At 44.3% G+C, this 16,088-nt stretch overlaps 1 protein-coding gene across 6 annotated transcripts in view; it reads left to right on the forward strand.

Moving 5' to 3' along the window:
• The window catches only part of FBXO34 (F-box protein 34), a 44,790-nt gene that overhangs the window by 20,314 nt on the left and 8,388 nt on the right, over positions 1 to 16,088 (forward strand). For 2 of the 6 annotated variants that reach the window (XM_075150791.1, XM_075150794.1), the window contains 2 exons: positions 5,649 to 5,753; positions 8,260 to 8,459. In XM_075150791.1, coding sequence (XP_075006892.1) covers positions 8,383 to 8,459 — 77 coding nt within the window. In that variant the 5' untranslated portion in view covers positions 5,649 to 5,753; positions 8,260 to 8,382. Of the gene's footprint in view, positions 1 to 5,648; positions 5,754 to 7,225; positions 7,513 to 8,259; positions 8,460 to 14,542; positions 14,717 to 16,088 lie in introns of those variants that run through there. The other 4 variants (XM_075150792.1, XM_075150795.1, XM_075150797.1 and 1 more) reach the window with 3 other exon arrangements.

Consider the following 16,088-nt stretch of genomic DNA (forward strand, 5'->3'; position numbering starts at 1 on the left):
CAAGAAGATAAACATTAAACCAACACCTTTGCTCTCCCCTTTCGCTGCGGGGGAATACCTGCCCTGCCGCGGAGCACCTCCTCCCTTTCTTTCTCTGACCGTGGTGGGTTTTTCTCCCCCTTCCTCTGTCTGCTGGTTTTTGCCCTTTCTTAAATACGATTCCCCAGCGGTGCCAGTCGCTTGGCTGATGGGCTCAGCTGTGTCCTGCGGTGGGTCGTGGTGGAGCCGGATGGAAAGGGCCCAGGGCAGCCATGATCTCCTCCCACAGAGGCCGTGTTAGAACCTGGCACTAATTAGTGATTTTTTTTGTCTTAGATTGTAGCCGGTTTTTTGGGAGCTTTTTGATTTGTTTTATAAGACACCACTGGAAAGACCAGTGAATGCAAAGCTTGTTGAGAGGGTGTGGGTGGTAGTATGTCTTGTTTGTTTGTGGGTGGGTGGGTTGCTTTTAGATGCTCCTAATGAATCTGTTCTGTTGGAAGTTTCCTGTCCTCAGCAGATGTAATGATGTGCTTTGTTATAAAATGTTCTGTGAAAAATAGTTTGAGCTTCCTTCTACGTGAAATCTGTCCTGGAGTTGGGTATACCTAGTATAACTGTTTTCTTAGGTTTGCAGAGCAGAATTTTTTTTGTAAACTGCTGACCTGTGAATTTGAAATTTCAGAGTTCAGCGTTTTTACAATATCCTTGCAAGATGCAAGACAGTTTTCTGTGAAGGCATGACATCAGGGCATCAGCAGTGTCCTAGTTTAAAGAAAAATTTGAAAGGATTTAAGATTTCATGACAAATCATGAGACATTGGTGCAAAAAATTGTGGAAGATGCTAGCATGTGCAGACAGGGTGGATTCAGGAGTATGATAGAAAAATTTGGGCATTTTGAATTCCAGAAATACTTGCAACTAATGGCAGAGTTGCTTCTAAAATTTGTGGTTTTTTTGAGTACTGTTATATTTAATCTAGTGTTTGTGTTGCTGAGCAAGGTTTCTGTTTGTTGAATTTGGTTTTGGAGACCCTTAGGAAATATTTGGATGCTTTAGAGATGCCTAGTGAATATTGTAGCCTCTCAATTCTGCAGTGGATTGGCAGAATGAATCCATGTGAACAAAATAATGTCATTCTGCTTTGAGTCTTTTTGTGTGTGTGTGGTTTTTGTTTGGTTGTTTTTTGGGGTGTGTGTGTTGTTTTGTTTTGTTTTGTGCCTGTTTTTTGTTGAGAAGGTATCCACAGTGAAACAGGACAGAGAAATCTGCAACGTAACCTTTTGGTTAAAGGGTAAGATTCCACAGAAGTAAACAAAAATGAATTACCCCTTATTTTGCTAAACTATCTAGGGCTGGACCTGTGGTCAGGGTATATGGGGCAGTCTCTGTGAAAGGAGAACTATCGGCCCAAAGGCTGGTCCAAACCGGTTAGAGCCATATAAACCAGTTAAAGCCATATGTAATTCAGTGAATTAAGTTTCAAAGCTGATAAACCTAGTGTTTAACATCGGGTCACCTACTGTGGGATTTTCCTTATTAACAAAGTTCTAAAGAAGGAACTGTATTTATTTATTTACAGGATATGTAGAAGTTAGCTATAGGTTTGCTCTTCTACTTTAGAAGCCATTTAATACCCCACGGAGAGATGTACAGAAGCAATTATTACTGTCCATTGTATGCCATGGTGCAGGGGGACTTCTTGCCTATATAATGTCAAGTATGAGATTTTTTTTGGTTTCTGCTGACATTGTACTTCGTCAGTATATGCCAATAAAATAGCCAGTCCTATGCTGGAATACCATAGTTTCAAAGATACACTTGTAATCAAAGGAGTATTGCAAACAGGTTTATTCTCACTGTGCTAGAAGAGCTGCCACAAAAGAGGCAAAGGGAACTTTAATTTTAAGAATTAGAGTGGGTCGTTATGCCGTGCTGCTGGATCACTAACAAACTGTTACGGACTAACTAGTGAGTAATTACTGTCAGGCAGGCCATGTGATGGTCAATTTATTAGCTGTCGCAGCAAAAACGAATCCACCAAATGTGTGCCAAAATGAGTCAAGTGGACCTCTCCAGCCAGGATCCTTAACATCCACAGGCAAAATAGAGTGATGAAATTATTGTTGACAATCCTAATCTGCCACGTCAGTGTTGTAATAATAACCAGGATCTTCTGTAGCGAACGAACGTTGCGTTCTTGAAAAAGATGGTGGTGTTCTTCTTGCTGGTTTTAACTGGCTTTCTCTAAAGTGGGACAGGTTGGTTCTCTATTGGCATTCAAGCTGATTTCTTTCATGTAGGCTGTCTGGATTTCTGTCTCTGGTGTTTGTCCTAAAACTCCCATTTAACGTCACTTCTGCATCTTGCAGTCGTTTCTACCGTTCTTTGCATGTGCAGGAGCAATCCAGCGAGACCTCAGCCTTACAAAACGAGGGCACAATGTCTCCAGAGCTCTGGGAGTGCTTCTCTACTATTTTTGGAACCAGCTCTATTGCTTCTATAATAGGAAGGCTTCTGGAAGCTTTCTCCTTCCCCTCGCCCCAAGAAAGTAGCCTTTCAGCCGAGCTTTCATTAATTCAGAATCTGCATGGCAAAACAAATCTAGTTTTATGTGCTAAATAATTCAGATGTGGCTCATGGATCACGTGGCCTCGAATGTGCGGCGTTACAGTGAGTATCTTTACCCATACCCGGTAACCCGAGGACGCAGCAGCTGTAGCTCAGGGGTGTTTAGCTACCCGCTATTTATCATTCGGGGCACAACGTAGATTATGCAGTGACAAGGAGTGCCAAAGTAGGTGGTAGCTTTCTAGAAAGCAGAGTAATGTGTGATCTGGGTGCATTTGCCACCAGCGCTGCAGCAGCATTGGCAAGTAAGGGATTTACTCTTTTTGTTTTCCTCTTGGATCAAGCAGAACAAATGTAATGAGCCAGTTTTTAACTTCTTCCCAGTTGAGCAACGGATGATGTCCTTACCCAAATTGCGCAAGACAGCTGAAACCTTTCAGGAATAGTTGAACAAGGGAAACACTTGTGATCCCCACCCCCCCCACCACCCCCCCCCCAATATTAAAATACAGGGTTAACAAGGTGCAGCAGGGCCTATCTTTTCATATTTTCTTTTTCCCTTTTGAGATTTTCCTTTCGAGGGGAGAGGGGGGTGACTTAGTCCTTCCAACACTATCCACACCTAGAGGAGATAAAGCATAAGATCTACAAATTTGAAGCCTTTCATTCTTTATTGATGTGATCTTGGAAGGAAGACAGGTCCTCCCTGTAGTGCTTCATTAGAATAAGTATTTCGTATGCTTATCGGTACAGCAAGTAGCACTGTTTGACGGCAGTGAAGAGTCAAATGTTGCCTTGGAGCCCTACATGCTTGTTTCCCCGCTTCCGAAACACTCTGTATTTTGCACATTGAAAAGCGTTCCTTTCCACTGACTTGAAAGAAGCTAAAAACCACTTTGTGGCAGACACCTTTCCTGGCACGATTCAAGGTGTGGATTTGAGACAGCTCAGTCCAGTCTGAGTTGCTGAGAACCTCGTCCCACTGGGCTTTGCTAGTGCCTGCCAGGTGCCAGGGGTAAGTGGGTTCAGGGAGTCAACCTCTTGTGGGTTAATTTTCTCCTAGTTCAGCTCCGTGAGCTGCTTCAGGTGAGAAATCAGACAGGAATCAGTGCTGATACAGGGGAAGAGAGCGATGAGACCCCAGTACGGCAGGAATTACAGTGACCAAAACGACTGTGGGGCTGCGCAGTGTTTTGGAGCATCCGTGTGCTTCCTGCTAACATGGATGCCCAAGCTCAAATTTACGTGGGAATCTTCAGGTTTCAGTTAAATAACTGCTCCATCTGGTGTTATCCAGGGTGCAGAGTATGGATGGGAGCTTGGTGAAGCTTTGAGGAGGGCTGGAGTGAATTTGGTGGGGAAATGAGCCAAGGGCCATGGTAATGAGGTTCTGCTGTTCGGCCAGCTCTGATTCCCAGTACCTAGAAGAAGTGGTAGCAGCAGGTTTTGGTGTGTAAGTAGGCACAGAAAGCTCCCCTGTTTATTCCAGCTGGAGCCCCTGTGGCAGCTTTATTGCTTTTAGATTAGATAACATCAGATCTATGCAAAGTTTCACCTTTTGACCATCAAGCAGAGGGGAAGCTGAGCACACAAGGTTTCACAAGGCAAGCGATGTCTGTGCTGGCTCCTGTAGCCTCCTGCTGCAGGTGAAAAGGCCAGTCTGCAGTTTAGCAGGACTTGGAGCATCTCAGCTGATTGTAGTTATTAATCTTTGCATCTCTTAATGCTCCTAAGTTGGATACAGTGTCTTCACTAAATAGCTAGTTTCATGTGAGGGTTTGTTGCCAGCTGCAGGTGGATGGAAACACAAATGGGAGGTCACTCTGAAAGTCTTTGTAAGATAGCTTTAGTTACAACGTGCTTGTTTCCTCTTATTTTGCCTGAGACTGTTCTATTAAATAAAGAAGTAAAACGTAGCTGGCGAACTTAGTGTTAAAAGGTAGTTCTTTAAGGTGTTTTAAATAGATAGATATTACACGAAGAACAGTTAAAAAGAAAGGGTTGTGTTCCTATAGGTGTCTAAGAGGCTGAGTACGAGGATCAGGTGTATCATCTCGCTGTCCGACCTAGTCTGGGAGCTGCTGCGGATTGTTGGTTGTTACCATGAAATGCCAATGCTGGGACTAGGCAAAGCTTTCTGCGAAAGCCTCTTGCTCAGAGACTCTGGTGCTGCTATAGGTGTCCCGGAGGGGTGTTTGCCGAGGGAGGGAGGGCTGGAGGGATGGCTAGGCTGGGAAATGGCAGAATTGCATGTCTGGTGGAATATGCTTTTAGAGACAAGTATCATGTAACAACCTAAACTTGAGCTGGGTGGGAGGTGGAAAGGACATGCAACTCTGTTCTTGCAAGGAAACAACAAAAACCCACGTGGAGATCTCTGTTATGATGCCTCAGTGCTGGCATTTTCTTTATTTTTAAAAGATTACCTGTCCTTCGTAATGACTGGTTTTTGGTATTAACACTTCTGAGTCCCCCTCTGAAACACTTGCCATGGCTTTCTTTTGCATCCTGAGTGTGCTGATGCTCTCTGCCCAGCTGGTCCAGTGCGACGGCCCTGCGGAGCATCCTAAAGCTAGCCCTGCATGGAGGTGGGGTGGTCAGACTTGCTTCTGCCAACGGTGTGATTGCTGCTCAGGACCAGTCCCGAGGCCACTGCCTGCGTCCTAGAAAGCAAATTCTCTGAAAGGATGTGCCCATCCTTTGGACTCGTTTGTTTAGCAGTTACTGTTGCTACTGTTTAAAACACATTTGCTCTTGCAGTAAAGCTTTAGCTATCAAAATATCAAAAGCTGTAGTGTATTGCTGCACGGATGAAGAGACCTTGACCCCTCCTCGTCCACGCTAGTTAATACATTTGTTTTCCTAAACTGCAGCAGCATTCAAAACTGATGATAAGACAGGGAGTTTTGTGAGACCATTCAGTGAACTGCTGTCCATTGCTGAGAGGACGTGATGCTTACTGCTGCCAAAATCTGAGTCCTTCCCACATCTTATGCATAAAGGCATATGTTTGGGGGTGGTTTCAGAAAGGGAGAACAACAAAATTAGGTTTTTAACTTCCTCTTATGTTTTCTTTCTCTGTGCATCTGTATTTCAGTTTTCAGGCTGTACCCAACTCTCTGCAAAACTAACAAATCAGCTGAAGCACCTACTGATAAGGATCAGCCTTGGTAAAGAAACACACTGTGGTAGTTAAAAGGCAGTAAGTATCTTAAGTATCTCTGTGCTAGCTTGGATGCTGATTTCCCCTCCCTCCCCCCTTTTTTTTTTTTAAATTCACAAGCACAGCTTTTTACTACTTACACAGTAGGAATTTGTCAGTAGCTTGCTGGCATTAATAGTCTATTTCTGCTCTTTTCTATAGCCCAGCAGCTAGACGAGGAGAAAAAGCATGCTTTGTATGGAGCTGTGTTTGGATCTGTGCTGCAGTGCCCATCTGAACTTGTGTGTGTCTTTTTTGTCAGCTTTTGCTTCCCTCTAGTAGGTGCTAGTCCCTTCTTAAACGCATGACGTCCCACCATACGATGCCTGTGCTTGGATTGGGGTTGTGGCTGCCCCTGACCTGAACAAGTTCGGTTGATGGTTTTGCTTCTCAAGCTCTTTACTGCAAACAAGATGATCTTTTAGTTTCAATTTTTTTCTTTGGCTTTTTATCATTTACTTCTCAATCGATCTGCAGAGGAGTAAGACTGGGACAAAACATCTGGTGTTCCTAACTAAGAATACATGGAAAGAGTTTTAGCTATTGAAAAAGTGACTGGCATTCTTGAAATGGTATGGTTGCATTTATTTGGGTGTGGATATAATCATGTTTCTGAGATACAGTTCCTGCTGAGTCTGAAATGCTAGTGTCAGTAAAGCCAGAAGGGGAAGCCAGACAAAAGCTTGGATAAAAGTCAGAATTTCAGTGCCTGTTACTGATGGTTCATGGGAAAGTAATAATTTTGTTTAACTTTTGATTTTCATAAAGCACTAGGCATATGCTTTTTTCCTCTGAATTACTGTTTGTGAATATATATGTTACAGCCCGCAAATCATCAGAAATGGCTGATTTTTGTGCCTAGGTTTCACTCTTGCAGGTAGAGCCTTGTTACAGGCTCTGGGCAGTCTAATGAAAATGGTGTTTAACTACAAAGCTTCAATTTCTGCTGCTGTTAACCATGGCAGCCTAACTCCTCGTCTTTCCGAGTTCATGGAGTAGAGGGCATACTCTCATCCTCCAACTCTGCCAGTGCAATGCTTGAGTCTTTTCCATCCGACATGTTTCCTTGCCTTGTGTAGAACTCAGCAGAGATTTCTTCATGAAGACTGGAATGTGTTTATATAATATTTTATATATTATTTTAGGCTCCTGCTTACTCAAATGTAGGCAAATGATTAACCTCTCATTCACCATCACTAAAGGAATCGTGAAATTGCTATAGCAGACATCAAGTCAGCTGGATCTAAACCAGTTTCTGTTTTCCCTGCCTGGAAGGTTATCCTTCATCACTTTCTCGGCAAGTGTGGCTACCAAGTTAGAGCAGGCATTCCAGGTCAGGAGTTTTTAGTGGCAGCGTTGAGTTGTAAACCACATTGGTCAAGCACCGATTAACTGAGCCGTGCATAGGTAGGTGGTCTTTTGTGTGAGAGTTTTTTCTCTGGCAGGTGTTGCGAAAGGGATGATGTGAGAGGCTCCATCTCTGCGAGAGCTTGGCTGCCGGCAAGCACAAACCTCCAGCAAGTGCCTCTGCCAGGCTGCACTGTGGAAATGCCACTGTAGGAATAGGGCAGTGGTAGGAGCACCGGGCAAAGCTGCTGAAAAGGAGAGAACAACCTGCTGCACTAAATCACAAATCCCCTGGGGACACAGGTCTATAGTTAGCATCTTCAAATGGCATTCCTTTATTACGGCGTCATTGTGCATGGTCCTCTAGAGAGGAAGCAAATGATCTTTAAAACAATCTGCTGGCAACTCAAGCGTGAGTATTTGAGTTTTTCCAGGACTCTTTTGCTGTGTCATTCTTTCCTTTTATGTTCCATCTCGAAGGTGGTTGTTCTTTCACCATCAAAGTACGTTAAAGCGCTGGTAATAGTATCTACTCCAAGGACAGAGCGTAAAAGGCAGCAACCTAGTGCGAACGAGAGATACTGCAGAACAGTTTTTTGTTTTGGTGAAATCTGCTGTCTTATCTGTGTGTGATGCAAAGTTGGAGCAGTTTTCACAAGGCTTGGAGGCTGCATGGTGGCATGTTTTTTGTCCTTTATGAAATCCACCACGTTATTTTGATTAGAACGCTAACGTAACTCCTGGCAGCATCAAATCGTACTGCTAGCAGCGATTTCCCTCCAAAGCTTGATGCGGTGCTAACAAGCAGAAAGATCTTGTGCGTCCTGTTTGCATGGAGCTCAGAAGACAATGTGTTCCACGGGAGGTGCCAAGATAGTGCTGCAGTCGTATATAAGGTCGAAAAGCATTGTATGTGCAGACAGGCTGTTATGGGGGGCATTAATTTGTATTTTAATGGTGTTTGGAAACTCCAGCTGCAATAATGGCATGACGATGTTAAGTTCTTTTATATTTATATATATCTTTTATAACTATGTGTATGCGTGTGTGTGTGTATATATCTTTTCTCTCTCTTGGGAAAGTCCTTGTCCTGATCATCTGTGCTTCAATCGCTGCTGCACTCGAACGTGATCTTCTTATGTACCTCTTGTTTGTTCAGTTTCTAGGTGGCAGAGACTCGGTGAAGCTCTGTGTGGGGCAAGGAAGGCTGATGGGGGAGCCTTGTGCGTAACCCAGGATGGACTGGCTGTGACGGTGTGCCTTAGCCGGAGAGGTAGTAACGATGAAGAGTTCCTGCAGAGCTGGCCTCCACAGGGAACCGCTGAATTCCACATCCTCCACCTTCCATCAAGTCAAACGGTATGAACAGACCGGCTGGTCTGCCTATAGTTAAGTATTTAGCACCAATTTAGCCTTCTCCCTACTTTCCTATTGTCTTGCATGTCACTCAAATGTTTGGTCTAAATTCTTACTTTTGGATAGTGTTTAAGTGAAATGTTGTAATGGCTTAAGGGCAGAAATGTTCTTTGACATTTTTATTTGATAATGACAACTACAGATTCACTGCAGCTGGTACTGTACTAGGAGAAATCTTTGGGTTTTTTAGCTGTAAATTAATTTGGGAACATGGCTTTGAAGTAAAACTTAATTGGAGAATGGCTTGTCATAGTAGGTTTTAAAACACGCAGTCAGCTTAAAGCAAGTGGAAATACTGGCAATCATTGTTGCGGTTTGTCTTACTATGGAATAAGTAATTAGATTAGTTTAAGCTCAGATCTTGTATTGCTCACTCTCCTGTGTCTCTTATTAAGAAGAAATGCACGATTGATTTCAAACACTTGTGCTTATGTGACAATTAAGTGAACGCCTCTCACTGTGTCTTGTTATAGGAACACCGTACAGAACAACTTGTCCTTATGCAAATGCAAGAACATGCCAGTTTGTTTGAGTTCAAGCTACTTGAAAATATATGTATCTTTTTTTTTTTTATTATTTTTCTGAAACCAAGACTCTTAAACTTCCTCAATCTGGAGGAAGAGAGCCAGCTTTCTCATTTCCAAAAGCTGTGTGGGTTTAAAGCAAACTTTAACCTTTGTTCTTTGTGGTTGTGTAGACAGATATACTTGCTGTGTTAGTCTCATGGTAATTTCGAGCTGGAAAAGACTTCCTGGGTCACCCAGCTCCTTGCTTTCCCAAGCAGTATCTCATAATCCCTTTTGTAAACTTAGTCCAGCCTAAAAACAATTACATCTTTTCTTCTCTCCTCCTGTAGATTAAACCTTTACTGAAGATGACAGATCTAGCTGTGCGATTAGGAATCTTCTTTTGATTCCCGGACTGAACATTCATGCCAGTTTATATACTCGTTTGAGCTTGTGTTCCTTTTTTTCCTTTTACATAAGGACCGCTTCTTATTTTCAGCGGTTTACCTCTTTTGCTGTATTCTGTAAAATGTGGTTGTATGCCCTCACGTGTGGTTTTGCTGTGCTAAACGACCCAAGCGTTATTTAGTAGCTTCTTGAATAACAACTGTCGTCGTCGTCGTTCTCAGTGTGGATGAATCTCCTCTGAGGCATGTCAAAAAGCGTATGCTGCACTCCAGAGCAGATCTGGCAGGAGGGCTTTTCACTGCTGCCTTGAATGTATCACAGAATCACCTCCAACCTCTGTTTCATGGATGTGTCTATGGTAGCCAATGCACCTTTCTTAGTTACCTCCAAAACTTCTTGGTGTTCAGCTTGCTGGTGCATCACCATCTGTATTTCAAAACTCTCCTCAATTTCTGTTACTCGGTGTTTTGTGCCTCTGCTGTTTTGGAAGTGCCTTCATTTCTGTGGGTATTTGTGATGAGGTCATCCCTAACAAAATCAGATGTTCCCAAGGCTGATTCTTGAGGCATTGGTTCTTTGGTTTTCAGGCTGGTATTTTCTTATTCAGCATCACCTGGGGCTGTCTGCTGCTAAGCCAGCTCCTTTGTGTCTGTTTTCCCATTCCTCTGCCCATCTGTCTTAACTAGTAAATCTCCTTATGCCTTCTGAAGTCCATGTGAGTAAGATGTAGTATATTTACCTAAAAAGATCACTTTTTTGAGACCCTTCAGACTAGTCCGGCATATTGAACTATTCCCTCTTCCTCCTTTTTTTTCTGTTGCCTTAATCCTCTTTGCTTGCAAAGCACCTTTATGTTGAAGTCAGACTACCAGGCCTGGCGAGGCTGCGATCTCTCTCCCTTACCTTTCTCCCCTGCAGTGCCACCTCCAATGTGCCACATGTTTCATTAACTCATGTTGTCGGCTTTCAAGAGGTTTATAAATCTTGCTTCTTGGCCTGCAGTTTATGAGCCTATCTATTTTGGATTCTAAAATTGAGATGAGCCAATCCTTGCAATATTCATGAAGCTTTTTAATCCTCCCTGTGCCAATGTTCGTGTTCAAATTAACCCCTGGGCTTTTGCCCTCACGATCACCCTTACCACCCCTCTTTAAAAATGATGCAAAGTCAAATTTGGTATTTCGTGCTGTACCTAGAATACTCTTAATCTCTGCCCCGACCTTGCTTGCAGCCCTGTTTATCTCCCTGTCCTTTCTCACAAACTGAAGAACCTTTTACTGTTTCTTTGTTTTTAAATATCTTTGCAGTGAGTTAACGCTGCACCAGTTCTCACGTTTATTCCTAGACTTTTTGATCTCTAAGATCCAAGTTTCCAAGTGATGTGACCTGGTGACTTGAAACCTGTGTCTGCTTCTTGTATCCTTCTCGAAGAAGGAGCGTGTTCAGTTGGAGTTTCTTCTGGTGGTGTTTGGGACGTGTTCTTAATAATGAAACCACCTTTTGACTCCTGGAGAATGCCTGCTGGGTTGCGCTGTCTGCAGTGAAATCCTCTGCACCGCAGTGCAGCTGACTTCATGAACCAGTTCCTTTCGGTCTTGAGTTTCAAAAGAACAACCTGATGACTTGCCTTCAGATCTACTTTTGCTTATTCTTTCTTTTGAACTCTTTAGTCTTTTAACGATAGTGTGGTCCAAAGTTAATTTCTGCAACCTTTCATGTGTTCTCATTATGCATGCACAAAAACGAAGACTAAATAGCATCACTTTGTTGGTTTATTAACTGTTTGAAGAAATTTGTTGCGCCATGATGTTAGGAAAGGTCTTGGTCCTCTTGCAGTTAATAAATTACAAAACAAATGTTAAATCAAGAAAGGTAAGACATTTCCAGAAGGAAACATGTCACTTACCTGTGCTGCTCTGTGCAACTTTCAGCAGAAGCCCTATAAAACCACCACTTCTTTTTCTTCTGTGATTTCTTCTCATCTTATCCTGTTCCACCACAGGCATGCGTGCTATCCCATCATCTTTGAGCTACGTGTTTCTGGAGCAGCTTATAACCTTGAATACCAAGTCTTTCAGTTTGTTTTGTTCCCTCCTGCTTTATGTCATCCCTGTGTCGTCTGTAGGATGGTTGGGAAACAGGGAGCATGCGTTTGAGCTTCCTCAGGCTCAACAAAGAATTGCTTCTGCGTCACTTGCTTTACGGTAAGCGCTTTTATACAAAAGACTGGTAAAGCAATGGCACTTCTTCCTGTGTAAAATTTAAAAAGTAGCTGAGGCTACTGTGCTTTATGCTGAAGGGCGTATATGTGTGTGCATTTATTTTAAAATGTGTTCAAAATTTATTAATGGGTGGGAGCCCTCAAACTGAAGTAGTCTGTGCCTGTTGGGCTTGCATGTGCGATCTGTTGCCCGAAACCTCTGCTTGGTAAAGGTGATGGATTTTACGCATGACGGATTTTATAGCTGCTCCTCTGTGCAGCTATATTTGGGTGTCATCTCCTCCGAAGTCGGGTTATTTGAGCACCTGATGTGGGTGAACAAGCGGTGGGGGATCCAATGTTCGGAGTTAGGTGCCTACTTTGCATTTAGCTCCTCAGTTCTTTTGGGCCAGCTCTGCCCTACGTGTTCAGCTTGCTCCTGCTTCCCCCCAGGCTGGCTGCTCAAGCGGAGAGCACTGCTTCAGCAGTCAGATACCTTCTGTTTACCTTCAAAGCCGGCGATAATCCTCGCTGGCTCTCCGATTGATGCAAGAGGCAGTTTCGCAGGCGTTGGGAGGTGGGTCGGGAGCAGTTGCTTTAATATGAAGTTACTGCTGCAAGGGAGTGGGTTTTCTAGAAATTGGATGCCTCCGCAGTTGCTGAAGTCGAACCCGCCCCTGGTCTGGAGCATCGTGCTTCCCAACCCGCCTTTCTCCGAGCTTGGACACTTGCCACGTGCCAGAACAAGCTCCAGTGAGTAGCAGAGCGTCTTCCATCCCGGCTGCTCGGCCGGGACTTTCCCGCCCCAGCAGAATCCGTGGAATGCCTTTGAAGCAGCTCTCTGTCTGCTTTGCCTTGCCCCGGCAGTGCAAAGGGGATGGAAATGGTACTGGAGATTGAGCCCAAAGGAGCCACCAAGTCCTTCCAGAAATAACAAGTGGTTGACCAGAGTTTAACTTGCATTCACTACTCAGTCCTTCGTAATTGTCAGTGTCCTTTACAGAGGAGCTAAGCTCTATAGACAGAGAAATGGGATGCTGGGGAAGAGAAATGCCTTGCCAGAGGTTATGCTTGGTATGGGCTTTTATTGTTGTTGGGTTTTTTCTTTTTTTTTTTTCTTTTTTTTTTTTTTTTGGCTTCTGACTTGTGTTAGTATGTCCTGAGGGTTTTTTCAGAGTTGTAGTTGGCACTGCATGTGCAGTCAGCAACGCTAGGAACTTTTGTCGACTGGAGTTAGTGTTTACAAAAAGAAATCCACAGGAAACTTTGGGGTTTTGATTGAAATTTTCGCCTTAATAAAACCTTCCGGTGCTTTGCCCAGAAAACTTGCGCTGTGAATATGCTGTTTGAGCAGATTACACTTTCTTTTGTTGTTGTTCTTGCTGGCCAGAGGAAATCTTTTGGCTTCACAGGGCATCGTGAGAGTCCCTGACCCAGGTGCAGTGAGGGGCATCTAGGCTCTCTGTGGGCCTTAGAAAGGAGTTGTGAAAATTGAGCCTTTTCTACCAGTTTTTCCTCCAACTTTGGAGGTCCACTAAAGCAAATGTATTATTTTTTTAGGCTGCTGTGATTTAGAAGAGATATAAATACAAAAGGATGCAGAAAGATTCTGGCCAACTTGGGACAGTAGCTTATGGGCCTTCCCTTCAGTAGGGAGAAGGTGGCCGCGTGCGTGTCTGCGCATGTAAAAAGGCATATATTTCTATATCAATCCTGTGTAGTAACTAACTTGATAAAGCTGTAGTGGAAACAAGCTGTAGTTACGACTTGTAAAAACAGCATTGTCATTCCAGAAGTGTAAGTATCCTGTTTTTCAGACACGGCTGATTAGAAGTAGAAAAACTGGCCCTTTTATTTCATCAGCTAAGGACGGAATAACAGTATAAAGGCAGCACTGCTACTTGTTTCAGTGCTGATCATTCCTGGCAGAATTACCTCTTATCAGCAATTCAAAACCGCACGTTTGGGATTGAAAACCTTTTATGCTTACTCCATGAACTTCTGAAGAGTCGCTGTCTCTACAGATAAAATTAGAAAGCTTAAAGGATGGAGGAAAGCAAACAGAATTATTCTGGAATTAAGTATCATAGGGAATTGTCAGTGACTTCACCTTTTAACAACTATTTTTGGGGGTTTTAAATATTTAAAAACTTACCTGCAGCTGACACAATTCTCTGCTTGCAGAAATAAGGTAGTCTGTGGGTGGGACTGGGCTCTGGTTCATCTTCAAAGCAATTTCTGCTGGGAAGCCTTGTTCCAGTTCTAGGAGCTAGAAATGAAATGTGCTGCTGACGTGCAGGGAAGAAGCTATGCTTGCCTAAAAGTTCATTGTTCTTAATGTTCACAGCAAGGGGTGTGGGGTGGGGGCTTGTTGTTTTTTCCAAGTGACGCTTTCAGGTAAGGTCCATTACTAACATCCCTTTTAAAATGGAAGTTCTCTTCCCCGCTGCCCGAAAACTGGGAGGCAGGTGGCACTGCGATTCAGCTGGTCAGGTGGAGTTAGCAGTACTCTTTATAGCTGTCTGAAGTTACTAAATGAAGGGTTTTTTTAAATCTGGATCCATTAACACAGTGCAATGAACTGAACGCTGAATTCAAATGAGGCAATTATTCTGGCAGTAGAACTTCTGACTAAGGCATAATTTTGTTATGTAAATTATAACTTTTCAACCTTAAATGGTATTGTTGGCCGAGCCAGAGACTAACTGAAACATAGGAGGAAATATAACCTTAAACGAGAAATCTGTAATAGGTGAGGCATAACTCTACCCTTTGTCTTTCTCCATAGACCAGAAATAGCTGGAAGCAGCTGAACCAACTTTGCTGGCTAAACATGTCGGCTAAGCATGTTGGGGTAACCAGTTTGGTCCTGTTCTCATTCGTACAATACCTGGTCTTGCTTTCGTTTGCAGCTTCTCTTAATGAAGGGTGTTGAACCGATTGTCCCGCTGGATTCCTGAAAACTGCTTGAAGAAAGCCTTTTACAAACACGTTCAGCTCATCTTTCAAACACCCTGGCATAAACACTCATGAATGAAATTTGATCTTCTGCTCCTAGCTCATGAGATTTCAACGTGCGAATTTGTGTATTTAATTGTATTCACCTCTTCTCCCCAGGGTACGGTGGCAGGCAGCCATCGGAGCTTTTCTTTCTCTAGTCTGAAAAGCACCGCTCCAAAATGCCCGTCTGGATGGGGAAGGGAAGGCTGCAGGCACCGTTCTCAGCAGCAGCTTGCTGCAGCGGTTCTCCTGCTGCTCGTTTGGGCTGGGCTCTGGCCTGAGCACGTTGGTGGCCTGACCCTGCTTAGCTATAAAGTGCCACCGAGACGAGGCAGGCTCTATGGAAAATGAGGCTGAAGCAAACTACAGCAACCTTGATTTCCCATTCTCTTTTATTCACCTATTTCAGCATCCTGAAGATCTATTTTTAGTTTTTAGCATCCAACTGAGAAGGCAAACAAAATAGCTCGGCTGCATTTTGCAGAGGAGACTAAATTGGGAGGTGACCCAATTCCAACAAGAGCTGGAATTAGCACGTAGAAGGCATGGGGAGAGAATTAACCCAGGGACTAGGTACGTGTATCGGCAGTAATGGGAGCTCTCTTATCCCCACAGTCTGGAGGTGAAGTGCAGGTGGTTTTGGCACTGTCTGGTTGCAAGAACGAGGTGATGATCTTCCCATAAAATCAGGAGAGGAGAGAACGTAACAGCATCCTTTGCAGTGTCTGCCGAGGTCAAAGGAGGTCCCGTAGGGGTCCCCTAGGTTTTATGCACACTCGTAGAAAGGTGAACTAAGCCCTTCCTCTTGATGTACCTCCCCAAAACCTCTCTGCTCACTGCCAGGGCCAGAAGGAGGAACCAAAATCTCAAGCGAAAGCAACGGTTAAGCAGTGTGGCTGCTAATAATGGAGGAGGCTTCCTCTGCTCGGGCAGGCGCAGGTGGGACCTGGCTGTGCTGTTGCCCTGGTGTACTTGAGTGTTGTGTTAGCAGCGCAAAGTGGAGCGTCTTGCTTTCAAAGCCTTCCCGCGGCTGCCTCCGGTGCTCTCTGGCTCAGCTCTCTGTTCTGCCGTCGGTTACTCTGGAGGGTCAGCCCTGGCTCATCCCTGGGGCAGGGCTGCCTGGAAGGTCCCCAAGCTGCGCTCCAGGTTGCTCGCACGGCGCGTCCGCGTGTGTTCTTGGTCAGCATCTGCTGTTACGACTTCCCTCTCGCAGCCATCCTGTGCACTGTGGTGGGTCTGCTTGAGGGGTGGGTGAGCTGGGTGCCCCCCTCCTCCTGTGCGGACCCCACGGGTACCTGTGTAGCATTCGTAGGGTGTCTCGAGGCAGGTGTCCTGACCGCACTGCGGCACGGCAGGGGAGAGCTCAGCGGGACTCTGGCTGCATCTGTCTGATACAAACCTATCGTGTGTGTTAACTGCAGGTTTTAAAACTATAAATTTGTCCAACTTTATAGATGT

Source organism: Calonectris borealis, chromosome 5 (genome assembly GCF_964195595.1).
Source record: "Calonectris borealis chromosome 5, bCalBor7.hap1.2, whole genome shotgun sequence".
Lineage (NCBI taxonomy): Eukaryota > Metazoa > Chordata > Aves > Procellariiformes > Procellariidae > Calonectris > Calonectris borealis.